We start from the raw sequence: 26,727 nt of genomic DNA on the forward strand, positions 1-26,727 counted from the left end.
GGTAATTCGGAAGTTCAAGCAAGAAAAAGGAATTCTGCTTCTCATAGCTCCGGCGTGGCCCAGACGGCACTGGTTCTCAGACCTGCAAGGCCTATCGTCAGAGCGTCCAATTTACTTCCACAACGCCCAGACCTCCTCGTTCAGGGCCCCTGTGTCTACCAGGACCTAGCCCGGCTGTCTTTAACGGCGTGACTCTTAAAGCTTCCGTCTTAAGGGCTTAAAGGGTTTTCTGAGGCGGTCATTCAAACTATGTTGCGGGCTCGGAAACCGGCTTCGGCTCGGATTTACTATAGGGTCTGGCATTCTTACTTTGTTTGGTGCGCATCTAACGATTATGACGCTTTCAAGTTTAGTATAGCCAAGTTGTTGGCTTTTCTTCAGCAGGGCCTGGACTTAGGCCTGCGTCTGGCCTCCCTCAAGGTTCAAATATCTACCTTGTCGGTGTGGTTTCAGAGAAAAATTGCGACCTTACCTGATGTGCATACCTTTACTCATGGCGTGTTGCGTATCCAACCTCCCTATATCCCGCCTGTGGTTCCTTGGGACTTGTCGGTGATTTTGGGGGCGTTACAAGAGTCTCCATTTGAACCTCCTGGTTCAGCTGACCTTAAGTGGCTTTCCCTTAAGGTGGTGTTTCTGCTGGCTATTGCTTCAGCTAGAAGAGTGTCGGATTTGGGTGCCCATCTGATATTTCACCGTGACCGGGCGGTTCTTAGGACTCGTCCCAGCTATCTACCTAAGGTGGTTTCTTCGTTCCACCTTAATCAGGAGATTGTAGTTCCGGCACTTGTTTCTCCTGATTTGTCTCCCAAAGAGCGGTCTTTGGATGTGGTACGGGCTCTCCGTATCTATGTGAAGAGAACTGCTCCTATTAGGCAATCTGATTCTCTTTTTGTTGTGTTTGGATTTCTCAAACGGGGCTGGCCTGCTCACAAGCAAACTCTGGCCAGATGGATTAGAATGGTGATTGCACATGCTTGTGTGAAGGCTGGTCTCTCAGCTCCTGATCACATTAGGGCCCATTCTACTCGGTCTTTTGGACCTTCTTGGGTGGCCCAACGTGGTGCGACCCTTGAACAATTGTGCAAGGCGGCTACGTGATCCTCTGTGAACACGTTCATGAGGTTCTATGCCTTCGATACTGCCGCTTCCCAGGATGCTTCCTTTGGACGCAGGGTTCTTGTGCCCGCTACAGTGCGTCCCCTCCCATAAGGAACTGCTTTAGGACATCCCCTATGTCTATCCTTGTGGAGCCCAGTGTACCCCGCAGCAGAAAACGAGTTTTATAGTAAGAACTTACCTTTGTTAAAACTCTTTCTGCGAGGTACACTGGGCTCCACAAGTCGCCCACCCTGACGCACTTAGCTTCATTGGGTTGGTATGGCATTAGCCGCTGACACTTCTCCTGTCGGGAGAGTGTGGTGTTTGTGGCAACTGGCAGTTGTCGTCTCTTTTACTTGCTACTGCATTGGGCTGGTTAGCAAAACTGAGCTCCTGTGCACGGAGGCGGGGTGATATAGGAGGCGGCGCTATGCATCTTGGGAAGAAGGTCAAAGCTTTTGAGCCTGTTGGTGCTTCGGATCAAGATCCTACTCTACACCCCTATGTCTATCCTTGTGGAGCCCTGTGTACCTCGCAGAAAGAGTTTTAACAAAGGTAAGTTCTTACCATAAAACTCGTTATTTACTTTAAAGAGCAGCCACTAAACGGACTTGCCATCTGAAAAATAACACCACCCTATTTCTATAATAAATTGTATATACTTTTGTGTGGTCTGCAGGGAGGTAGGCAAGAAGCAGAAGGAAACAATGACTGTTGAAAGTCTGTTAGAGCAGAGAAAATTAGAGAGGCACAATTTGCTTCTGGATTGCAAAGTACAAGATTTGCAAGTAACTCTGCTAGCTGGCTCCCTGGATGACATTACAGAAATAGAGGTAAAGTTTAAAATATGGTGGCTGAATAATCAAAAATATGGTTGCTGAAGACAATTTTTTTTTAAATAAAAATGTTTATCTTACGTCCTAGAGGATGCTGGGGTCCAGATTAGTACCATGGGGTATAGACGGGTCCACCAGGAGCCATTGGCACTTTAAGAGTTTGAGAGTGTGGGCTGGCTCCTCCCTCTATGCCCCTCCTACCAGACTCAGTTTAGGAAATGTGCCTGGAGGAGCCGGTCACAGCTAGGGGAGAACTACAGAGTTTCTTTCGTAAAGTTTAGCTTAGAGTTTATTATTTTACAGGGAGGCTGCTAGCAACAGCCTCCCTGCTTTGTGGGACTAAGAGGGGGGGGGGGGGGGGGGGGATAGTGTCCGGCCTGCGGGGTCTGAGCCACTATCGCCGTTGACAGGACACTGAGCTCCTGAAGGGATAGATCGTTCCCCGCCACAGGGGATCGCTCTACCCGACAGCATGCCGCCACCCGCTTACAGAGCTGAAGATTTGTGACGAGTGAGTCACCGACCCCCCTAGCAAGCGGAGGGCCGGTGTGAAGATGGCGGCAACAGGGTAGGAGCGCAGTACTTACTGCGCTCCGGAGGCTCAGCCGTACTTAGTGCGACGCTGTGAGGGGCGCCCTGAGCCACCGCCTACACTCGTCACACAGCCTGTCGGGGTCCCTGGATCTCAGCCAGCATAAATCCTCAGGCCAGTATAATCCTATGAAGAGCGGGAAGACAGCACCATTTTGGGGGCGGAGCTTCTCCTCAGAGCGGACCCAGCAGCGTTCAGCGCCATTTTCCTGCCTGCACAACGCTGTCAGTGAAGAGCAAGTCCCTCCACAGCAACTCCAGCTATCTATCATGGTACCAGCGGGTTGTAGAAGGGGGGGGGGGGCGGCTGCAAAACGACTGTGTATCATATTAAGGTGCACAGTCAGCGCTGATAATGGGGTGTGGGTTGGCTCCAATCTCTGTGTCTCTCTTGCCATTCTTGGGGGGTGAAACTCTGTCTGCCCTCCCTGTGTGTGTGTGGAGTGTCTGTGGTCTCCATTAAGCAATGTCCAGTGACTCTGTGTCATATGCTGCCTAGGATATGTCCTCTCCGGATGATCCATTGCATGTAATCAGGTCGCTGAGTCTACCTGGCTGGATCCCACTCCGGTGGGGACTCGTCTACTAATTTTCCGTTATTCCGAGAATTAACTAGGACCTGTGACTTAATGGTATAATCCGAGGGGGGACATTCTGAGTTACAAATATTACCCCTCACTGTTTTTCTATTAGATCTTGCCGTTTCCCTTCTGGGAGGGGAGGTAGTATGTGAACCGTACAGAGGTGCATCAGGTTCAGGGAATTGTTTTGCTGTTCCAGGAAAGAAAAAAAAAGACTAAGAGGTTTCAATGCATGGTTCTCCGCATTCGGATTACCTGGGTGGATATCCAGGATTGTCTTTGCAATTTCACAGGAGTAATGGCGGTATGATGGTTCTCTTTCAACAGTAAGAGCCATTCTTATTCTGTTCTGGGACATTCTCCAGATTAAGGCGAGATCAAGAAACGAGTGGTGCAAATCGTTGTTTCTCTGACGTCCTAGTGGATGCTGGGACTCCGTAAGGACCATGGGGAATAGCGGCTCCGCAGGAGACAGGGCACAAAATAAAAGCTTAAGGATCAGGTGGTGTGCACTGGCTCCTCCCCCTATGACCCTCCTCCAAGCCTCAGTTAGATTTTTGTGCCCGGCCGAGAAGGGTGCAATCTAGGTGGCTCTCCTGAGCTGCTTAGAATAAAAGTTTAGTTAGGTTTTTTTATTTTCAGTGAGTCCTGCTGGCAACAGGCTCACTGCATCGTGGGACTAAGGGGAGAAGAAACGGACTCACCTGAGTGCAGAGTGGATCGGGTTTCTTAGGCTACTGGACACTAGCTCCAGAGGGACGATCACAGGTTCAGCCTGGATGGGTCACCGGAGCCGCGCCGCCGTCCCCCTTACAGAGCCAGAAGAGACGAAGAGGTCCGGTGAAATCGGCGGCAGAAGACATCCTGTCTTCAGACTAAGGTAGCGCACAGCACCGCAGCTGTGCGCCATTGCTCTCAGCACACTTCACACTCCGGTCACTGAGGGTGCAGGGCGCTGGGGGGGGAGCGCCCTGAGACGCAATATAACAGAATACCTTAGGTGGCAAAACAGAATACATCACATATAGCTCCTGGGCTATATGGATGTATTTTAATCCCCTGCCATTTTACACAAAAAAGCGGGAGATAAGGACGTCGTGAAGGGGCGGAGCCTATCTCCTCAGCACACAAGCGCCATTTTCCCTCACAGCTCCGCTGGAAGGACGGCTCCCTGACTCTCCCCTGCAGTCCTGCTTCAGAATCAGGGTAAAAAAGAGAAGGGGGGGCACGTTTGGCAGCAAATAAATATATTAACAGCAGCTATAAGGGAGTAACACTTATATAAGGTTATCCCTGTATATATATATAGCGCTGGGTGTGTGCTGGCAGACTCTCCCTCTGTCTCTCCAAAGGGCTAAGTGGGGTCCTGTCCTCTATCAGAGCATTCCCGGTGTGTGTGCTGTGTGTCGGTACGCGTGTGTCGACATGTATGAGGAGGAAAATTATGTGGAGGCGGAGCAGTTTCCTGTGTTGGTGATGTCACCCCCTAGGGAGTCGACACCTGACTGGATGATTGTATTTAAACAATTAAGTGATAATGTCAGCAATTTGCAAAAAACTGTTGACGACATGAGACAGCCGGCAAATCAATTAGTGCCTGTCCAGGCGTCTCAGACACCGTCAGGGGCGCTAAAACGCCCGTTACCTCAGTGGGTCGACACAGACCCTGACACAGATACTGAGTCTAGTGTCGACGGTGACGAGACAAACGTAATGTCCAGTAGGGCCACACGTTACATGATCACGGCAATGAAAGAGGCATTGAACCTTTCTGACACTACAAGTACCACAAAGAAGGGTATTATGTGCGGTGAGAAAAAACTACCAATATTTTTTCCTGAGTCAGAGGAAATAAATGAGGTGTGTGAAAAAGCGTGGGTTTCCCCCGATTAAAAAACAGCTAATTTCTAAAAAATTATTAGCATTATATCCTTTCCCGCCAGAGGTTAGGGCGCGTTGGGAAACACCCCCTAGGGTAGATAAGGCGCTCACACGTTTATCAAAACAAGTAGCGTTACCGTCTCCTGATACGGCTACCCTCAAAGAACCAGCTGATAGAAGGCTGGAAAATATCCTAAAAAGTATATACACACATACTGGTGTTATACTGCGACCAACAATCGCCTCAGCCTGGATGTGCAGTGCTGGAGTCGCATGGTCGGATTCCCTGACCGAGAATATTGATACCCTGGATAGGGACAATATTTTGTTAACTATAGAACATTTAAAGGATGCATTACTATATATGCGTGATGCACAGAGGGATATTTGCACCCTGGCATCAAGAGTAAGTGCTATGTCCATCTCTGCCAGAAGAGCGTTATGGACGCGACAGTGGTCAGGGGATGCGGATTCCAAACGGCACATGGAAGTATTGCCGTATAAAGGGGAGGGGTTATTTGGGGCTGGTCTATCGGACCTGGTGGCCACGGCAACGGCTGGAAAATCCACCTTTTTACCCCAGGTCACTCCACATCAGCAGAAAAAGACACCGTCTTTTCAAACTCAGTCCTTTCGTTCCCATAAGTACAAGCGAGCAAAAGGCCATTCTTTTCTGCCCCGGGGCAGAGGAAGAGGAAAAAGACTGCACCATGCAGCCGCTTCACAGGAGCAGAAGCCCTCCCCTGCTTCTGCCAAGTCTTCAGCATGACGCTGGGGCTTTACAAGCAGACTCAGATATGGTGGGGGCCCGTCTCAAGAATTTCAACGCGCAGTGGGCTCACTCGCAAGTGGATCCCTGGATTCTACAGGTAGTATCGCAGGGGTACAAACTGGAATTCGAGGCGTTTCCCCCTCGTCGTTTCCTGAAGTCTGCTTTACCAAAGTCTCCCTCCGACAGGGAGGCAGTTTTGGAAGCCATTCACAAGCTGTATTCCCAGCAGGTGATAATCAAGGTACCCCTCCTGCAACAAGGAAAGGGGTATTATTCCACGCTGTTTGTGGTACCGAAGCCGGACGGCTCGGTGAGACCAATTTTAAATCTGAAATCCTTGAACACTTACATAAAAAGGTTCAAATTCAAGATGGAGTCACTCAGAGCAGTGATAGCAAACCTGGAAGAAGGGGACTATATGGTGTCTCTGGACATCAAAGATGCTTATCTCCACGTCCCGATATACCCTTCTCACCAAGGGTACCTCAGGTTTGTAGTACAAAACTGTCATTATCAGTTTCAGACGCTGCCGTTTGGATTGTCCACGGCACCTCGGGTCTTTACCAAGGTAATGGCCGAAATGATGATTCTTCTACGAAGAAAAGGCATTTTAATTATCCCTTACTTGGACGATCTCCTGATAAGGGCAAGATCCAGGGAACAGTTAGAAGTCGGAGTAGCACTATCTCAGGTAGTGTTACGTCAGCACGGGTGGATTCTAAATATTCCAAAATCGCAGCTGATTCCAACGACACGTCTACTGTTCCTAGGAATGATTCTGGACACAGTCCAGAAGAAGGTGTTTCTCCCGGAGGAGAAGGCCAGGGAGTTATCCGAGCTAGTCAGGAACCTCCTAAAACCAGGACAGGTCTCAGTGCATCAGTGCACGAGGGTCCTGGGGAAAATGGTGGCTTCTTACGAAGCGATTCCATTCGGAAGATTCCATGCAAGAACATTTCAGTGGGATCTACTGGACAAATGGTCCGGATCGCATCTGCAGATGCATCAGCGGATAACCCTGTCGCCAAGGACAAGGGTGTCTCTCCTGTGGTGGCTGCAGAGTGCTCATCTACTAGAGGGCCGCAGATTTGGCATTCAGGATTGGATCCTGGTAACCACGGATGCCAGCCTGAGAGGCTGGGGAGCAGTCACACAGGGAAGGAATTTCCAGGGCCTGTGGTCAAGCTTGGAAACGTCTCTTCATATAAACATTCTGGAACTAAGGGCCATTTACAATGCCCTAAGTCAAGCAAAACCTCTGCTTCAGGGTCAGGCGGTGTTGATCCAATCGGACAACATCACGTCAGTCGCCCACGTAAACAGACAGGGCGGCACGAGAAGCAGGAGGGCAATGGCAGAAGCTGCAAGGATTCTTCGCTGGGCGGAAAATCATGTGATAGCACTGTCAGCAGTATTCATTCCGGGAGTGGACAACTGGGAAGCAGACTTCCTCAGCAGACACGACCTTCACCGGGAGAGTGGGGACTTCACCCAGAAGTCTTCCACCTGATTGTAAACCGTTGGGAAAAACCAAAGGTGGACATGATGGCGTCACGTCTAAACAAAAAACTGGACAGATATTGCGCCAGGTCAAGGGACCCTCAGGCAATAGCAGTGGACGCTCTGGTAACGCCTTGGGTGTACCAGTCAGTGTATGTGTTCCCTCCTCTGCCTCTCATACCAAAAGTACTGAGAATCATAAGAAGGAGAGGAGTAAGAACTATACTCGTGGTTCCGGATTGGCCAAGACGGACTTGGTACCCGGAACTTCAAGAGATGCTCACGGACGAACCGTGGCCTCTACCTCTAAGAAAGGACCTGCTACTGCAGGGGCCTTGTCTGTTCCAGGACTTACCGCGGCTGCGTTTGACGGCATGGCGGTTGAACGCCGGATCCTGAGGGAAAAAGGCATTCCAGAAGAAGTCATCCCTACTCTGGTCAAAGCCAGGAAGGACGTAACCGCAAAACATTATCACCGCATTTGGCGTAAATATGTTGCGTGGTGTGAGGCCAAGAAGGCCCCTACAGAGGAATTTCAACTGGGTCGTTTCCTTCATTTCCTGCAAACAGGACTGTCTATGGGCCTAAAATTAGGGTCCATTAAGGTTCAAATTTCGGCCCTGTCGATTTTCTTCCAGAAAGAACTGGCTTCAGTACCTGAAGTTCAGACATTTGTAAAAGGGGTGCTGCACATACAGCCTCCTTTTGTGCCTCCAGTGGCACCTTGGGATCTCAATGTGGTGTTGAGTTTTCTAAAGTCACATTGGTTTGAACCACTTTCCTCTGTGGACTTAAAATATCTCACATGGAAGGTGTCGATGCTGTTAGCCTTGGCTTCAGCCAGGCGTGTGTCAGAATTGGCGGCTTTATCATATAAAAGCCCTTACTTAATTTTTCATTCTGACAGGGCGGAATTGAGGACTCGTCCTCAATTTCTACCTAAGGTGGTTTCTGCATTTCACATGAACAAACCTATTGTGGTACCTGCGGCTACCAGGGACTTAGAGGACTCTAAGTTGCTTGACGTTGTCAGGGCCTTGAAAATATATGTTTCCAGGACGGCTGGAGTCAGAAAATCTGACTCGCTGTTTATCCTGTATGCACCCAACAAGCTGGGTGCTCCTGCTTCTAAGCAGACGATTGCTCGTTGGATTTGTAGTACAATTCAGCTTGCACATTCTGTGGCAGGATTGCCACAGCCAAAATCAGTAAAAGCCCATTCCACAAGGAAAGTGGACTCATCTTGGGCGGCTGCCCGAGGGGTCTCGGCTTTACAACTTTGCCGAGCAGCTACTTGGTCAGGGGCAAACACGTTTGCTAAATTCTACAAATTTGATACCCTGGCTGAGGAGGACCTGGAGTTCTCTCATTCGGTGCTGCAGAGTCATCCGCACTCTCCCGCCCGTTTGGGAGCTTTGGTATAATCCCCATGGTCCTTACGGAGTCCCAGCATCCACTAGGACGTCAGAGAAAATAAGATTTTACTTACCGATAAATCTATTTCTCGTAGTCCGTAGTGGATGCTGGGCGCCCATCCCTAGTGCGGATTGTCTGCAATACTTGTATATAGTTATTGTTACAAAGATTCGGGTTATTATTGTTGTGAGCCATCTTTTCAGAGGCTCCTTTGCGTTTATCATACTGTTAACTGGGTTCAGATCACAAGTTGTACGGTGTGATTGGTGTGGCTGGTATGAGTCTTACCCGGGATTCAATATCCTTCCTTATTATGTACGCTCGTCCGGGCACAGTATCCTAACTGAGGCTTGGAGGAGGGTCATAGGGGGAGGAGCCAGTGCACACCACCTGATCCTTAAGCTTTTATTTTGTGCCCTGTCTCCTGCGGAGCCGCTATTCCCCATGGTCCTTACGGAGTCCCAGCATCCACTACGGACTACGAGAAATAGATTTATCGGTAAGTAAAATCTTATTTTCTCTCTGACTGTTCTTTCAACAGTGGGAATGACTGTTGTTCCCAACGACGCAGAGTTTGGAGGTGGGTGTCAGAGTGGATACTGACCAGTTGAGGTACCGTGTTTTTTCCTGTGGAAAGAGGTCTGAGGATCCAGAGTCGAATCAGATTTATTGTGACAATCCATCAATAGGTTCCGTTAAGGAAGCAGGTGGGTACGGCCTAAGGGGCCTTATTTGGTGGGCAAGTCAAATGCCAGAGTGGTTGTCAAGGGACCAGTTGGAAATGTGGTCCGGGCCTCACCGGCACATGCACCAGAAATTAATCCTAATGGCCGGGACTTCGCTCCTGTGGTATCTGTTCGGTTCTCACCTTCTAGAGGGACAAAAGTTCAGGATCCAGGATTAGGTCCTGGTGTCCATGCTGGCAGATCTCCGAATTTGGGGAGCTGTCCTGGCAAGGGTCGTATTTCCAGAGATGACGGTCAACCTGGGAAGCTTGTCTGCAATAAGTTTTCTTCGTTTTAAGAGCTATGGGGGTCATTCCGAGTTGTTCTCTCGTTGCCGATTTTCGCTATACTGCGAATAGTCGCTTACTGCGCATGCGCAATGTTCGCAGAGCGCATGCGCTTAGTTATTTTACACAAAAGTTAGGTATTTTACTCACGGCATAACAAAGCTTTTTCATCGTTCTGCTGATCGGTGAGTGATTGACAGGAAGTGGGTGTTTCTGGGCGGAAACTGACCGTTTTCTGGGAGTGTGCGGAAAAACGCAGGCGTTTCAGGGAAAAACGCGGTAGTGGCTGGAGAAACGGGAGAGTGTCTGGCCGAACGCTGGGTGTGTTTGTGACGTCAAACCAGGAACGAAACTGACTGAACTGATCGCAATGCAGGAGTAAGTCTCGAGCTACTCAGAAACTGCTAAGAATTTTCTATTCGCAATTCTGCTAATCTTTCGTTCGCAATTCTGCTATGCTAAGATACACTCCCAGAGGGCGGCGGCTTAGCGTGTGCAATGCTACTAAAAGCAGCTAGCGAGCGAACAACTCGGAATGAGGGCCTATGTTCGACGAACATATTCTTCGTGTTCTGCTAGTGTTAGTTCTGTCAGTCGACTTGAAGGAGGTGGCGTAAGTGACCCGCTAGGGCGGGACAAGGAGCAAAGCGACAATGGCAGAAGATGCAAAAGTTTACCGCTGGGTGAAAAGACTGGTGAGCGCTTTATTAGCGGTCTTCGCTTCGGAGGTAAGCGACGGAGAAATAGATTTCCTCTGCAGACGCGATCTCCGTCCGGGGGAAGACCAGTCGTCATCGAGATGTTTTCAATGAAGTGTCAAGTTTTTGGGGAGTGCCTCATTTGGATGTGTTGGCGCCTCGCCCCAACGAGAGGCCTAGGGGATTTTATTCCAGGTCATGGGACACGCAAGCTATAGCAGTGGATGCCCGTGACACCTTGGGTGTTTTCAGTCGGTCTTTGGGTCCTCTCTATTTTCATTTTTTCTGAGGATGATAAACGTAAAAAGAGCAAAGGTTCAGGCGATCCTCTTTACTTCGGTCTAGCCAAGGAGGGCTTGGTATCCGGTTTTTCAGGGTCTACTCATAGAAGATCCCTGGACTCCTCCTCTACCTGAGGAGCTGTTACAGCAAGTTCCGGGAGTGTATCAGGCATTTCCGCGTTTCTACAGGCTAGAAAAGAAGTAACGGCAGAGCTTTACCACTGTAGTTGGCGTATATATATATATACAAATGGATGTGCGGCACTCCAGACGACTTGAAATAACGAGACTCAGGCAGTAAATGAAAGCAACGTTTCAATGCTTAACACATCGTCTTCAGGCTTAACCCATTTGTATCTATTGAACTTCACATTGCGGGCACCCGGCGCAGATGTACAGCTGATGGGAGAGCCGGTACTTTCTGGTTTTATATATATATATATATATATATATATATATATATATATCCTAGACGACTCTTACGGAATTCTTTCAGCTGGGTTGTTCTACTCCGCTCTTTGCAAGCAGGAGTGGCTGCAGGTCTAGAGTTAGGCTCCCTTTCGGTGCAGTTTTGGCCTTATAGATTTTCTTTAAAAAAAAAAAAGGGCATTGGCCACCTCTCCGGAAGTTCAGGCTTTCGTGAATGGAGTACTGCTCATCCAACCTTCTTTGTGCACCCTTGGCACCGTGGACACTTGTCGTGGTGTGGCGTTTCTTGTGTCACACTGATTGGAACCTTTATTAAAGGTTGTGTTACTGTCTCTCTCTTGTAGAGTGGTCTTGTTATTGGTTTTGGTGTCCGCAAGGCGGGTGTTGGAAGTGGCGGTTTTGTCTCACATGAGCCCCTGTTGGCTCGTTCCTGTGGATGAAGCGGTATTGAGAACTCGTATAATAGTTCTGCCAAGAAGTGGTTTAAGTATTTCGCAGAAACCTGTGGTTTCTTCAAAGTCTCTCGATGTAGTCGGGGCTTTGAATATTTATGTCGCTGGTTTGGCTCATATTGGGAGGACAAAGACTCTGTTTGTCTGGTATGCTCCCAACATGTTTGGGGCACCTGTGTCTAAGCAGTTTGTTACACACCGGATCTAGGATACGATTAGGTGTGCTGGTTCTACGGCTGGTTTACCATTACCGTTGTTGATTGAGACCCATTCTATTAGGAAGATGGGTTTTCTTAGGCGGCCGCCCGTGGAGTCTGTGTTGTACCGTTGCCGATCGGCTGTTTGGTCGGGTTCAAATTCGTTTGCTTAACTCTATGTGTTTGATACCCTGGCTGATGGGGACCTCATGTTTGCTCAATCGGTGCTGCAGAGTTGTCCGCACTCTCCCGCCCGGTCTGGAGCTTTGGTATAGACCCCATGGTCCTTTTGGAGTCCCCAGCATCCCCTAGGACGTAAGAGAAAATAGGATTTTAGTACCTACCGGTAAATCCTTTTCTCCTAGTCCGTAGAGGATGCTGGGCGCCCGTCCCAGTGCGTACTGTGTCTGCAGTTATTGGTTATGGTTGCACTTTGTGGTGTTTCCTTAGGTTGTCGCTGACGTTGTTCATGCCGTTGCATGCGATTTCTTATTATTGGTTGTGTTGACACACAGGTTGTGTTGCATATTCTCTCAGCATATGGCTGTATGTTTTTCATACCGTGGGCTGGTATTCTGTTGAAGGCCATGTCTTGCGGTATGTTTGTGGTGTGAGCTGGTATAACACTCACTGTGTTTAAATTATAAATTATTTTCTCGAAATGTCCATCTCTCCTGGGCACAGTTTCTAACTGAGGTCTGGAGGAGCGGCATAGAGGTAGGAGCCAGTTCACACCCACTTTAAGTCTTTATAGTGTGCCCAAGCTCCTGCGGATCCGTCTATACCCCATGGTCCTTTTGGAGTCCCCAGCATCCTCTACGGACTAGGAGAAAAGGATTTACCGGTAGGTACTAAAATCCTATTATTGCCAGTGCTTGGATTGCCAAAGCTATAGTAAAGTGGTCAGGCACGTTACTTGAGGACTTGGATACTATGGAGAAATGTGATGTTGAATTGTTTTTACGTAACATTCAGGATTGGGCCTGGTGGAATCCTTGAAAGACCTGGGTTCCATAGCTGCGGGGATTTCCTCCATGTCAGTATCAGCTCGTCGAGGACTGTGGTTGCGCCAGTGGTCTGCCGACGCGGAACCAAGGAGAAGTGTGGAGACCCTACCCTACATAGGTCAGGCTCTCTTTGGGGAAGTGTTAGATGCGTGGATCTCCACGGCTACGGCTGGTAAGTCACCTTTTCTTCCCTCAGCTACACCTGCTTCGAAGAAACCCATTTCTTCAGTTACATCACAGCCCTTTCGGTCTAACAAACCCACAAAGGCCAAGCCGTCCAACACCTTCTTTCGGGGAGGTCGGCCCAAGTTCAAGAAACCTGCTTCAGGTACACCAAAGTCCTCCGCGTGACGGTGGACTGCATGCCCCAGAGGTGGGGCCGGTAAGAGCGAGACTCGGACATTTCGGTCATGTCTGGGTGTCATCCGGCTTGGACCCCTGGGTGCAAGATATTGTGTCCCAGGGGTACAGGCTGGAATTTTAAAATCTCCCTCCTCACCGATTTTTCAGATCAGGCTTGCCAGCTCTGCTGGCAGACAGGACTGTCCTGCAAGAAGCCGTCCAGAAGTTGGTGGAGGCACAAGTTATTGTACCAGTAGCTCCTCATATGCAAAACAAAGGTTACTATTAGAACCTTTTCGTGGTACCGAAACTGGATGGTTCGGTCAGGCCCATTCTGAACTTAAAATCACTAAACCCCTTTCTGAGGGAGTTCAAGTTCAAAATGGAGTCTCTAAGGGCAGTGATATCAGGTCTGGAGGAGGGGGAATTCCTAGTATCCCTGGATATCAAGGATGCGTACCTCCACATTCCGTTTTGGCTGCCGCATCAAGCTTATCTTCGATTCGCATTGTTGGACTGTCACTTTCAGTTCCAGGCCCTCCCATTCGGGCTCTCCACAGCACCGAGGATATTCACCAAGGTGATGGCGGAAATTATGTTTCTCTTCCGCAGACAGGGGGTGAACATAATTCCGTAGCTGGATGATCTGCTGATGAAGGCATCATCCAAGAAGAAGCTGTTACAGTCCATAACACTCACGACCCAGCTTCTCTTGGAACATGGCTGGATCCTGAATCTTCCAAAATCACAATTGGAACCAACTAGGAGGTTGTCCTTTCTGGGAATGATCCTCGACACGGAGGCGCAGAGGGTGTTTCTCCCAGAGGAAAAAACGTTGGTGATTCAAACGATGGTCCGGGATGTCCTGAAGCCAGCCCGGGTGTCAGTTCATCAGTGTATTCGCCTTCTGGGGAAGATGGTGGCCTCTTACGAGGCTCTGCAGTATGGGAGGCTTCATGCTCGGTGCTTCCAACTGGATCTCCTGGACAATTGGTCGGGATCCCATCTACACATGCACCAGAGAATACGTCTGTCACCAAAGGCCAGGATTTCACTCCTCTGGTGGCTGCAATTACTTTACCTTCTGGAGGACCGCAGGTTCCGGATTCAGGACTGGAACCCTCTAACCACGGATGCAAGTCTCCGGGGATGGAGCGCAGTCACTCAAGGAGAAACCTTCCAAGGAAGGTGGTCAAGTCTGGAAGCTGGCCTATCGATCAGCATTCTGGAACTAAGAGCCGTCTACAACGGTCTTCTCCAAGCGGCCCATCTTCTGAGAAATCGAGCCATTCAAGTGCAGTCGGACAATGTAACAACGGTGGCTTACATAAACCGACAGCGCGGAACGAAGAGCAGAGCTGCAATGGCAGAGGTAACAAGAATCATCCTCTGGGCAGAAAAGCACGCGTTGGCGCTGTCAGCAATCTTCATTCCGGGAGTAGACAACTGGGAAGCTGACTTCCTCAGCAGATACGATCTCCATCCAGGGGAGTGGGGTCTCCATCCGGAGGTGTTCAAGGAGGTAACAGATCTTTGGGGCGTACCCCAGATCGACATGATGGCCTCTCGTCTCAACAAGAAGCTTTGGCGGTACTGTTCCAGGTTGAGGGACCCGCAAGCAGTGGCGGTGGACGCCCTAGTGACTCCGTGGGTGTTCCAGTCGGTGTACATGTTTCCTCCACTTCCACTCATCCCAAGAGTTCTAAAGCTCATAAGGAGAACAAGGGTTAAAGCGAGCCTCATTGCTCTAGACTGGCCAAGAAGGGCTTGGTACACTGATCTTCTAGATCTACTGCAAGAAGGGCCGAGGCCTCTTCCTCTTCGGGAGGACCTGCTGCAGCAGGGGCCGTTCGCCTATCAAGACTTACCGCGGCTATGTTTGACGGCATGGAGGTTGAACGCCTGATACTAGCTCGGAAGGGCCTTCCGAACAAGATTATTCCTACCCTGAAATAGGCTAGGAAAGGAGTAACGTCTAAACATTACCATCGAATTTGGAACAAATATGTATCTTGGTGTGAGCCCAAGAAATTTTTTGCGGTGGATTTTCAACTGGGACGGTTTCTCCTCTTCCTACAAGCTGGTGTGGATATGGGCCTGAGGTTGGGATCTGTAAAGGTCCAGATTTCTGCCCTATCCATTTTCTTCCAAAAACAATTGGCTGCCCTCCCTGAGGTTCAGACCTTTTTGAAGGGAGTTCTGCACATCCAACCTCCCTTTGTACCGCCCTCGGCGCCTTGGGACCTTAACGTGGTGTTGCAGTTCCTCCAGTCGGACTGGTTCGAGCCTCTACAGAAGGTTAAGGTCAAATTTCTTACGTTGTTGGCTTTAGCTTCTGCTAGACATGTGTCGGAGTTGGGAGCTTTGTCCTGTAAAAGCCCATTCTTGATCTTCCACGAAGATAGTGCTGAGCTCCGGACACGTCAGCAGTTTCTTACGAAGGTTGTGTCGGCATTTCATTTCAACCAACCTATTGTGGTGCCAGTGGCTACTGACTCCTCAATTTCATCGAAGTTCTTGGATGTTGTAAGGGCTCTGAAAATATATGTGAAGAGGACTGCTCGTCACAGGAATTCGGTCTCTCTGTTTGTCCTTTATGATTCCAAGAAAATTGGGTGTCCTGCTGCTAAGCAGACGATCTCTCGCTGGATCAGGTTCACTATCCAGCATGCATATTCTACGGCAGGATTGCCGGGTACTATGTCTGTCAAGGCCCACTTTACTTGTAAGGTGGGGTCTTCCTGGGCGGCTGCCTGGGGTGTCTCGGCGTTACAACTTTGCCGAGCTGCAACTTGGTCTGGGTCGAACACCTTTGCAAAGTTCTACAAGTTCGATACTTTGGCCACTGATGATCTGAAGTTCATTCAATCAGTTCTGCAGGAGCCTCCGCGCTCTCCCTCCCGTTCTGGGAGCTTTGGTACATCCCCATTGTACTAATGTGGACCCCAGCATCCTCTAGGACGTAAGAGAAAATAGGATTTTGGTTACCTACCGGTAAATCCTTTTCTCGTAGTCCGTAGAGGATGCTGGGCGCCCGCCCAGCGCTTCGTTTTCCTGCAATTGTTATCTGGTCAGTGCAACTTTGTTTTTGGTTAAGTACTGCATTGTTACTTGAAAAGTAATGTTTTCATCGGTTGCAGAGTTTTTCAAGCTAGTTAGCTTGAGGTGCTTTGTATGTGTGAGCTAGACTGAGTCTGGTAGGAGGGGCATAGAGGGAGGAGCCAGCCCACACTCTCAAACTCTTAAAGTACCAATGGCTCCTAGTGGACCCATCTATACCCCATGGTACTAATGTGGACCCCAGCATCCTCTACGGACTACGAGAAAAGGATTTACCAGTAGGTAACCAAAATCCTATTTTTGCCAGGATAACTGTAATATAAAAAAAATTCCCCCATCTACATAGGAAACTAGAGCACTGGGATATAGATTGCGATGATAGGGATGCTTAGAAACTTAAAATGTAACTCCAAAAGATCAAGTTCCTCCCTCTTTATACACCCGTTAATTGCCATGGACGTAAATAATTTCAAGTGCCCAACAAATCTGGGCTCTATTGTAAAGGTTGCCTTTCCCTGCTCTTCTGTTATTAGTCTTCTTTATCCTAATATTATAAGAACTCTGTGTCTCTGGGTTAATTCCAAGCTGATGCAAAAACTACTGAACCGATTTTCATGAAATCATTTTGTAGTGGAAACTCCTAGAAATAACCTGCACTTTGTTTCATCTTGATCCGTCAAGTTAAGGGGTGGGGGTAGAGGTGCGTTTGCCCCACGTTCACTTGAATAAAATAGCAGTCTATACACAGGGGAGATTTTTTTAGAGGCGTAACTAAGGGGGGTTGAGCAGGGCACGTGCCCAAAGCACCTTGGCAGGCCCAGCAGAGGGGGGCGCTGCGGTCGGCCAGGGCATCATGCCCACCCGCCCCCGCTATTTTTCTGCCCCCGTCCCCCTGCAATGTGAGGGGAGGAGAGCGCAGTGCCTCTCCTGCTGCTCAATGTGCTCAGTGTCTGTCTGGTCTCTGGCAGCAGGGCGAGTCTCGTTGGTTTGTTAGCCAATCAGAGCTCGTGGACTGGCTCCTGATTGGGTGCCGGTCCGCGAGCTCTGATTGGCTAATGAACTGACGCCTCATTTAAGGTAGCCGCCGCCGGAGACCGGGCTTCATGGAGCATTGAGGGGCGGGGGGGGGGGGGGGGGGTCATGTATCTGGCACTGTGGGGCAGTGTGTATCTGGCACCATGGGGCATTTGTGTATCTGGCACTGTGGGGCAATGTGTAGCTGGCACTGTGGGGCAATGTGTAGCTGGCACTGTGGGGCAATGTGTAGCTGGCACTGTGGGGCAATGTGTACCTGGCACTGTGGGGTAATGTGTATCTGGCACTGTGGGGTAATGTGTATCTGGCACTGTGGGGCATTTGTGTATCTGGCACTGTGGGGCAATGTGTACCTGGCACTGTGGGGCAATGTGTAGCTGGCACTGTGGGGCATTTGTATATCTAGCACTGTGGGGCAATGTGTACCTGGCACTGTGGGGCTATAAGTATCTGTAACTGTGGGGCAATATGTATCTGGCACTGTGGGGCATGTGTACCTGGCATTGTGGGACAATGTGTATCTGGCACTGTGGGATAATATGTATCTTGCACTGTGGGGCATTTGTGTATCTGGCACTGTGGTGCAATATGTACCTGGCACTGTGGGGTAATGTGTATCTGGCACTGTGGGGCATTTGTGTATCTGGCACTGTGGGGTAATGTGTATATGGCACTGTGGGGCAAAGTGTACATGGCACTGTGGGGCAATGTGTATCTGGCACTGTGGGGCAATGTGTATCTGGCACTCTGGGGTAATATGTATCTGGCACTGTGGGGCATTTGTGTATCTGGCACTGTGGGCACTGTGTACCTGGCACTGTGGGGTAATGTGTATATGGCACTGTGGGGCAAAGTGTACCTGGCACTGTGGGGCAATGTGTATCTGGCACTGTGGGGCAATGTGTATCTGGCACTCTGGGGTTATATGTATCTGGCACTGTGGGGCAAAGTGTACCTGGCACTGTGGGGCAATGTGTATCTGGCACTCTGGGGTTATATGTATCTGGCACTGTGGGGTATTTGTGTATCTGGCACTGTGGGGCAGTATGTATCTGGCACTCTGGGGCAATATGTATCTGGCACTGTGGGGCAATGTGTACCTGGCACTGTGGGGCAATGTGTATCTGGCACTGTGGGGCATTTGTGTATCTGGCACTCTGGGGTAATATGTATCTGGCACTGTGGGGCATTTGTGTATCTGGCACTGTGGGGCAGTATGTATCTGGCACTCTGGGGCAATATGTGTCTGGCACTGTGGGGCAATGTGTACCTGGCACTGTGGGGTAATGTGTATCTGGCACTGTGGGGCATTTGCGTATCTGGCACTCCGGGGCAATGTGTACCTGGCACTGTGGGGCAATGTGTACCTGGCACTGTCATGTTGGCATGCCCCATTTCTCTGACGTCCTAGTGGATGCTGGGAACTCCGTAAGGACCATGGGGAATAGACGGGCTCCGCAGGAGACTGGGCACTCTTAAGAAAAGATTAGGTACTATCTGGTGTGCACTGGCTCCTCCCTCTATGCCCCTCCTCCAGACCTCAGTTAGAATCTGTGCCCGGCCAGAGCTGGGTGCTCCTAGTGGGCTCTCCTGAGCTTACTAGTAAAGAAAGTATTTATTAGGTTTTTTATTTTCAGTGAGCTTCTGCTGGCAACAGACTCACTGCTACGTGGGACTAAGGGGAGAGAAGCAAACCTACCTGCTTGCAGCTAGCTTGTGCTTCTTAGGCTACTGGACACCATTAGCTCCAGAGGGTTCGAACACAGGCACCTGTCCTCGATCGTCCGTTCCCGGAGCCGCGCCGCCGTCCCCCTTGCAGAGCCAGAAGAACAGAAGCTTGAAGACGACGAAATCGGCGGCAGAAGACTCCTGTCTTCATTTAAGGTAGCGCACAGCACCGCAGCTGTGCGCCATTGCTCCCAGCACACTTATACACTCCGGTCACTGTAGGGTGCAGGGCGCTGGGGGGGGCGCCCTGGGCAGCAATTGAAGTACCTTTTGGCAATAAAAATACATATATACAGTCTGGCACTGTATATATGTAAAAACCCCCGCCATTTTTTACACAGAAAGCGGGACAGAAGCCCGCCACTGAGGGGGTGGGGCCTTCTTCCTCAGCACACCAGCGCCATTTTCTCTTCACAGCTCCGCTGGAAGCAGCTCCCCAGGCTCTCCCATGTAGTATCCAGGTACAAGAAGGGTAAAAAAGAGAGGGGGAGGCACATAAATTTAGGCGCAAATAAAACATATAAGGCAGCTATTGGGTAATCACTTATTATAAGTGAAAATCCCTGTGTTATATAGCGCTGTGGTGTGTGCTGGCATACTCTCTCTCTGTCTCCCCAAAGGACTTTGTGGGGTCCTGTCCTCAGTCTGAGCATTCCCTGTGTGTGTGCGGTGTGTCGGTACGGCTGTGTCGACATGTTTGATGAGGAGGGTTACGTGGAGGCGGAGCAAGGGCAGATAAGTGTGGTGTCGCCCCCGTCGGGGCCGACACCCGATTGGATGGATATGTGGAAGGTCTTAAACGACAATGTAAGCTCCCTACATAAAAGGTTTGATGACGCTGCAGCCTTGGGACATCCGGGGTCTCAGCCCGCGCCTGCCCAGGCGACTCAGAAACCGTCAGGGGCTCATAAACGTCCTCTATCTCAGATGGTTGACACAGATGTCGACACGGAGTCCGACTCAAGTGTCGACGATGATGAGGCACATTTACAGTCTAAAATGACCAAGGCCATCCGATACATGATTATTGCAATGAAAGATGTATTACACATTTCTGAGATTAACCCTGTTAATACCAAGAGGGTTTATATGTTTGGGGAGAAAAAGCAGCTTTTCCCCCATCTGATGAATTAAATGAATTATGTGAAGAAGCGTGGAGTTCCCCTGATAAGAAACTAGTGATTTCTAAGAGGTTACTGATGGCGTACCCTTTCCCGTCAACGGACAGGTTACGTTGGGAAACATCCCCTAGGGTGGACAAGGCGCTGACATGCTTATCTAAAAAGGTGGCCCTGCCGTCTCAGGATACGGCCGCCCTAAAGGATCCTGCGGATAGAAAGCAGGAAGCTATCCTGAAGTCAGTGTATACACACTCTGGTACTCTACTGAGACCTGCTATTGCTTCAGCCTGGATGTGTAGTGCTGTAGCAGCATGGACAGATAATCTGTCAGACGACATAGATTCCCTCGACAGGGGTACTGTTTTGCTAACCCTGGGCCATATAAAATACGTCGTCTTATATATGCGGGATGCTCAGAGGGACATTTGCCTGCTGGGCTCTAGAATTAATGCTATGTCCATTTCTGCCAGGAGGGTCTTATGGACTCGGCAATGGACAGGAGATGCTGATTCTAAAAAACACATGGAGGTTTTGCCTTATAAGGGTGAGGAATTGTTTGGGGACGGTCTATCGGACCTCGTGTCCACAGCGACAGCTGGAAAGTCGACTTTCTTGCCTCAGGTTTCCTCACAGCCTAAGAAAGCACCGTATTATCAAATGCAGTCCTTTCGTTCTCAGAAAGGCAAGAGGGTCAGGGGCGCATCCTTTCTTGCCAGAGGCAGGGGTAGAGGTAAGAAGCTGCACCATGCAGCCAGTTCCCAGGAACAAAAGTCCTCCCCTGCTTCCACTAAGTCCACCGCATGACGTTGGGGCTCCACAGGCGGAGCCAGGTGCGGTGGGGGCGCGTCTCAGAAACTTCAGCAACCAGTGGGTTCGCTCACTGGTGGATCTCTGGGCTGTACAAATTGTATCTCAGGGATACAAGCTGGAATTCGAAGCGACTCCCCCCCCCCCCCCCCCCCGCCGTTACCTCAAATCAGCCTTGCCAGCTTCCCCCATGGAAAGGGAGGTAGTACTGGCGGCAATTCACAAGCTGTACCTCCAGCAGGTGATAATCAGGGTCCCCCTCCTTCAACAGGGAAGGGGTTACTATTCCACAATGTTTGTGGTACCGAAACCGGACGGTTCGGTGAGACCCATTCTGAATTTAAAATCCTTGAACACTTATATAAAGAAATTCAAGTTCAAAATGGAATCGCTCAGAGCGGTTATTGCAAGCCTGGAAGAGGGGGATTTTATTGTGTCGCTGGACATCAAGGATGCTTACTTGCATGTCCCCATTTACCCACCACCAGGAGTACCTCAGGTTTGTGGTACAGGACTGTCATTACCAGTTCCAGACGTTGCTGTTTGGCCTGTCCACGGCACCGAGGATATTTACCAAGGTAATGGCCGAAATGATGAATCTCCTTCGGAAGAAGGGAGTTATAGTTATCCCGTACTTGGACGATCTCCTCATAAAGGCGAGGTCCAGAGAGCAGTTGTTGATCAGCGTAGCACTCTCTCAGGAAGTGTTGCAACAGCACGGCTGGATTCTGAACGTTCCAAAGTCGCAGCTGATTCCTACGACGCGTCTGCTTTTCCTGGGCATGATTCTGGACACAGAACAGAAGAAGGTGTTTCTCCCGGTGGAGAAGGCCCAGGAATTAGCATCTCTGGTCAGGGACCTCCTAAAACCAAAACAGGTATCGGTGCATCACTGCACGCGAGTCCTGGGAAAGATGGTGGCTTCATACGAAGCCATTCCCTTCGGCAGGTTCCATGCAAGGATCTTTCAGTGGAATCTGTTGGACAAGTGGTCCGGATCGAATCTTCAGATGCATCGGCTGATCACCCTGTCCCCAAGGGCCAGGGTGTCTCTTCTGTGGTGGCTGCAGAGTGCTCACCTTCTCGAGGGCCGCAGGTTCGGCATACAGGACTGGGTCCTGGTGACCACGGATGCAAGCCTCCGAGGATGGGGGGCAGTCACTCAGGGAAGAAACTTCTAAGGGCTGTGGTCAAGTCTGGAGACTTCTCTACACATAAATATACTGGAACTAAGGGCCATTTACAACGCCCTGAGTCAAGCAGAGCCCCTGCTTCGAAACCGGCCAGTGCTGATTCAGTCAGACAACATCACGGCGGTCGCCCATGTAAACCGCCAGGGCGGCACAAGAAGCAGGATGGCAATGGCGGAAGCCACAAAGATTCTTCGGTGGGCGGAGAATCACGTGCAAGCACTGTCAGCAGTGTTCATTCCGGGAGTGGACAACTGGGAAGCAGACTTCCTCAGCAGACACGACCTCCACCCGGGAGAGTGGGGACTTCATCAAGAAGTCTTCACACAGATTGCAAAGCGATGGGAACTGCCACAGGTGGACATGATGGCGTCCCGCCTCAACAAAAAGCTAAAAAGATATTGCGCCAGGTCAAGGGACCCTCAGGCGATAGCTGTGGACGCCCAAGTGACACCGTGGGTGTACCAGTCGGTATATGTGTTTCCTCCTCTTCCTCTCATACCCAAGGTACTGAGAATAGTAAGAAAGAGAGGAATAAGAACAATACTCATTGTTCCGGATTGGCCAAGAAGGACTTGGTACCCGGAACTGCAAGAAATGCGCACAGAGGACCCATGGCCTCTGCCTCTCAGACAGGACCTGCTGCAACAAGGGCCCTGTCTGTTCCAAGACTTACCGCGGCTGCGTTTGACGGCATGGCGGTTGAACGCCGGATCCTAGCGGAAAAAGGCATTCCGGATGAAGTTATTCCTACGCTGATAAAGGCTAGGAAGGACGTGACAGCAAAGCATTATCACCGTATATGGCGAAAATATGTTGCTTGTTGTGAGGCCAGGATGGCCCCTACAGAGGAATTCCAGCTGGGTCGATTCCTGCACTTCCTACAGTCAGGGGTGACTATGGGCCTAAAATTGGGGTCCATAAAGGTCCAGATTTTGGCCCTATCCATTTTCTTTCAAAAAGAACTGGCTTCACTGCCTGAGGTTCAGACGTTTGTTAAGGAAGTGCTGCATATTCAGCCCCCTTTTGTGCCACCAGTGGCACCTTGGGATCTTAACGTTGTGTTGGATTTCCTGAAATCCCACTGGTTTGAGCCACTTAAGACCGTGGAACTAAAGTATCTCACATGGAAAGTGGTCATGCTGTTGGCCTTAGCATCGGCTAGGCGTGTGTCGGAATTGGCGGCTTTGTCATGTAAAAGCCCTTATCTGATCTTCCATATGGACAGGGCAGAATTGAGGACTCGTCCCCAATTTCTCCCAAAGGTGGTATCATCGTTTCATTTGAACCAACCTATTGTGGTGCCTGCGGCTACTCGGGACTTGGAGGACTCCAAGTTGCTGGACGTAGTCAGGGCTTTGAAAATATATGTTTCCAGAACGGCTGGAGTCAGGAAGACTGACTCGCTGTTTATCCTGCATGCACCCAACAAGCTGGGTGCTCCTGCTTCAAAGCAAACTATTGCTCGCTGGATCTGTAGCACGATTCAGCTGGCTCATTCTGCGGCTGGATTGCCGCATCCAAAATCAGTAAAAGCCCATTCCACAAGGAAAGTTGGCTCTTCTTGGGCGGCTGCCGGAGGGGTCTCGGCTTTACAGCTTTGCCGAGCGGCTACTTGGTCGGGTTCAAACACCTTTGCAAAGTTCTACAAGTTTGATACCCTGGCTGAGGAGGACCTTGTGTTTGCTCATTCGGTGCTGCAGAGTCATCCGCACTCTCCCGCCCGTTTGGGAGCTTTGGTATAATCCCCATGGTCCTTACGGAGTTCCCAGCATCCACTAGGACGTCAGAGAAAATAAGAATTTACTCACCGGTAATTCTATTTCTCGTAGTCCGTAGTGGATGCTGGGCGCCCGTCCCAAGTGCGGACTTTCTGCAATACGTGTATATAGTTATTGCTTAAATAAGGGTTATTGTTATGAGCCATCCGTTGAGTGAGGCTCAGTTGTTGTTCATACTGTTAACTGGGTAAGGTTATCACAAGTTGTACGGTGTGATTGGTGTGGCTGGTATGAGTCTTACCCTGGATTCCAAAAATCCTTTCCTTGTAATGTCAGCTCTTCCGGGCACAGTTTCCCTAACTGAGGTCTGGAGGAGGGGCATAGAGGGAGGAGCCAGTGCACACCAGATAGTACCTAATCTTTTCTTTAGAGTGCCCAGTCTCCTGCGGAGCCCGTCTATTCCCCGTGGTCCTTACGCAGTTCCCAGCATCCACTACGGACTACGAGAAATAGAATTACCGGTGAGTAAATTCTTATTTTTCAGTGGCCACGCCCCTTCTTTTATGTGACCACGCCCCTTCTGTTGCATGACCACACCCCTTTTCACAGTGCGCACCTTCGGCGCACACACACAGTTGATTTTATGGCTATTTTTTGGTGGGGGGGCACTCTTCATCTTGCCCTGGACTCCGAAAACCCTAGTTACGCCTCTGATGATTTGTCGTTATGGGGGAGAAGTGGTATCATGCTGAAACCGCTTCTCCCCCATGTACTTCTCCCCTATGCTAGCGAGATCTTGTGCATACCCAGTGGAGCCGACGGGAGAGACACAGCGCTTCGGCGCTAAGTTGACGGGGATCCCCGGAGGGGGGAGTTTTCCTTCCCCCACTCTGGCAAATGAAATGTTAATACATCTCGTCGGTGTACCTTCCTGCGTCGCCTCAGTAAAGAGGCGAAGCAGGAAACGCTATAGTACATCTCCACCACATTAACATTGGTGTGAGAGGTAGGTGAAGGTGCTGCTACCATTAGACCGTAGAGCGCTGCTGGTCACTTGGGCCACTCCCGTGACATACCCTATGCAAAGCAATACAACTATAACAACAGAAATAAATAAAAAATGTTGGCAGCAGTGATTTCATCATGGTCGAAGCTGCAGGCAACAGATAGTTTTTAAATATATTCTATTCAATTGATCTTGGATCCTTTCCAACAGAAAGGATCCGACAGTTCAGTATTCAATTTAATGCCAAATCCGACAGGTTTTGGCTGTTTCCGACAATGTCATTTCGACTTTTTTTAAAGTCGGATTGACATTGTCGAAAACGGACCAAAAACCTGTCGGATTTGGCCGCAAATCTGACAAAACACATGGATCAGCGGCTAATTCGTCGATCCACGTGTTTTCCGACAAGTGGGATTGGTGACAAGTCGGATAAAGGGCAGCCCTATTGATTAAGTCGCATATGATTCAACTTAAATAATTCGGAAACTGCAGTTTTTCCAAATAGATGGCAGTTCCGACTAGAATTGAATAGACCCCTATAAGTCGGTTTGCATTTCAGATACACTGTATTATTTTCTGCAGGATTTAAAGCGGTGATTTTGTGAAAAGGAAATCTAACCTGATTTTGCTTTTAAGAAAATTGCAGCTGTAAATCCTGCAGATAAATCGCTTAAAATAACCTATTCAATTTGCTCCAAAGAGTCACTGGGATTGCCATTGGCAGTAGGTCTGCCCCAAGTTTTATAACCTTTACATGAGACAGAAAGTGTAATGGTTAGCATTACTGCCTCACAGCACTGAGGTCATGGGTTCCATTCCCACCATGGGGGTCATTCCGAGTTGTTCGCTCGTTGCCGATTTTCCGCTATGTTGCGATTTGTTGCTTAATGCGCATGGTACGCAGAGCGCATGCGCTAAGTTATTTAACTAAAAACTTAGCAGTTTTGCTGTTGTTCGTGCGGCGCTTTTCAGTCGCTCTGCTGATCGGTAAATGATTGACAGGAAAGGGGCGTTTCTGGATGGTAACTGAGCGTTTTCCGGGAGTGTGCTAAAAAACGCAGGCGTGTCAGGGAATAACGCGGGAGTGTCTGGAGAAACGGGGGAGTGGCTGGCCGAACGCAGGGCGTGTTTGTGACGTCAAACCAGGAACTAAACGGACTGAGCTGATCGCAATCTAGGAGTAGGTCTGGAGCTACTCAGAAACTGCAGGGAATTATTTAGTAGCAGTTCTGCTAATCTTTCGTTAGCTATTCTGCTAAGCTAAGATACACTCCCAGAGGGCGGCGGCCTAGCGTGTACAATGCTGCTAAAAGCAGCTAGCGAGCGAACAACTCGGAATGAGGGCCCATGGCAGGGCCCATGGCTTTAACTGTGTGGAGTTTGTATATTCTCTCCGTACTTGCTTGGGTTTCCTCCGGGTACTCCAATTTCCTCCCACAATCCAAAAATATACTGGTAGGTTAATTGGCTCCCTACAAAATTAACCCTCGCGTGAATGTGTGTGTGTGTGTGTGTGTGTGTGTGTGTGTGTGTGTGTGTGTGTGTGTACATGTGATAGGGAATATAGACTGTAAGCTCCACTGGGGCAGGGACTGATGTAAATGGCCAAATATTCTCTGTAAAGCGCTGCGGAATATGTGTGTGCTATATAAATAACTGGTAATAAATAAATAATAATAGAACGATTTGAGAAGAATTTATACGGCATGGTCCATTTGTGGCTAACCTGGTGCTTTGTGACCATTACATTGATGATTTTTTATTTGATGTGGGACTAATGTTTTGTGGCACATTTTTATGTAGGTGATTTAGAATTTAGTCACTATTTTGATTTTAACACTTTCAAATTCCTGCACATTACGCACGTATTCCAAGGTGATAACTCATTTTTAGAAATGATAATAAACCAGTGCACTAATAATTACTTCCATTATAAGAGCAGGCACCATAACCAGATGCCAAT

General features: G+C 49.5%; 1 protein-coding gene across 2 annotated transcripts in view; it reads left to right on the forward strand.

Moving 5' to 3' along the window:
- The window catches only part of SMC1B (structural maintenance of chromosomes 1B), a 619,466-nt gene that overhangs the window by 430,806 nt on the left and 161,933 nt on the right, over window positions 1–26,727 (forward strand). For both annotated transcript variants that reach the window (XM_063928898.1, XM_063928897.1), the window contains one exon: window positions 1,781–1,934. In XM_063928898.1, the coding sequence (XP_063784968.1) occupies window positions 1,781–1,934 (154 nt within the window). The remainder of the gene's footprint in view (window positions 1–1,780; window positions 1,935–26,727) is intronic.

Source organism: Pseudophryne corroboree, chromosome 6 (genome assembly GCF_028390025.1).
Source record: "Pseudophryne corroboree isolate aPseCor3 chromosome 6, aPseCor3.hap2, whole genome shotgun sequence".
In the NCBI taxonomy this organism is placed as follows: Eukaryota; Metazoa; Chordata; class Amphibia; order Anura; family Myobatrachidae; genus Pseudophryne; species Pseudophryne corroboree.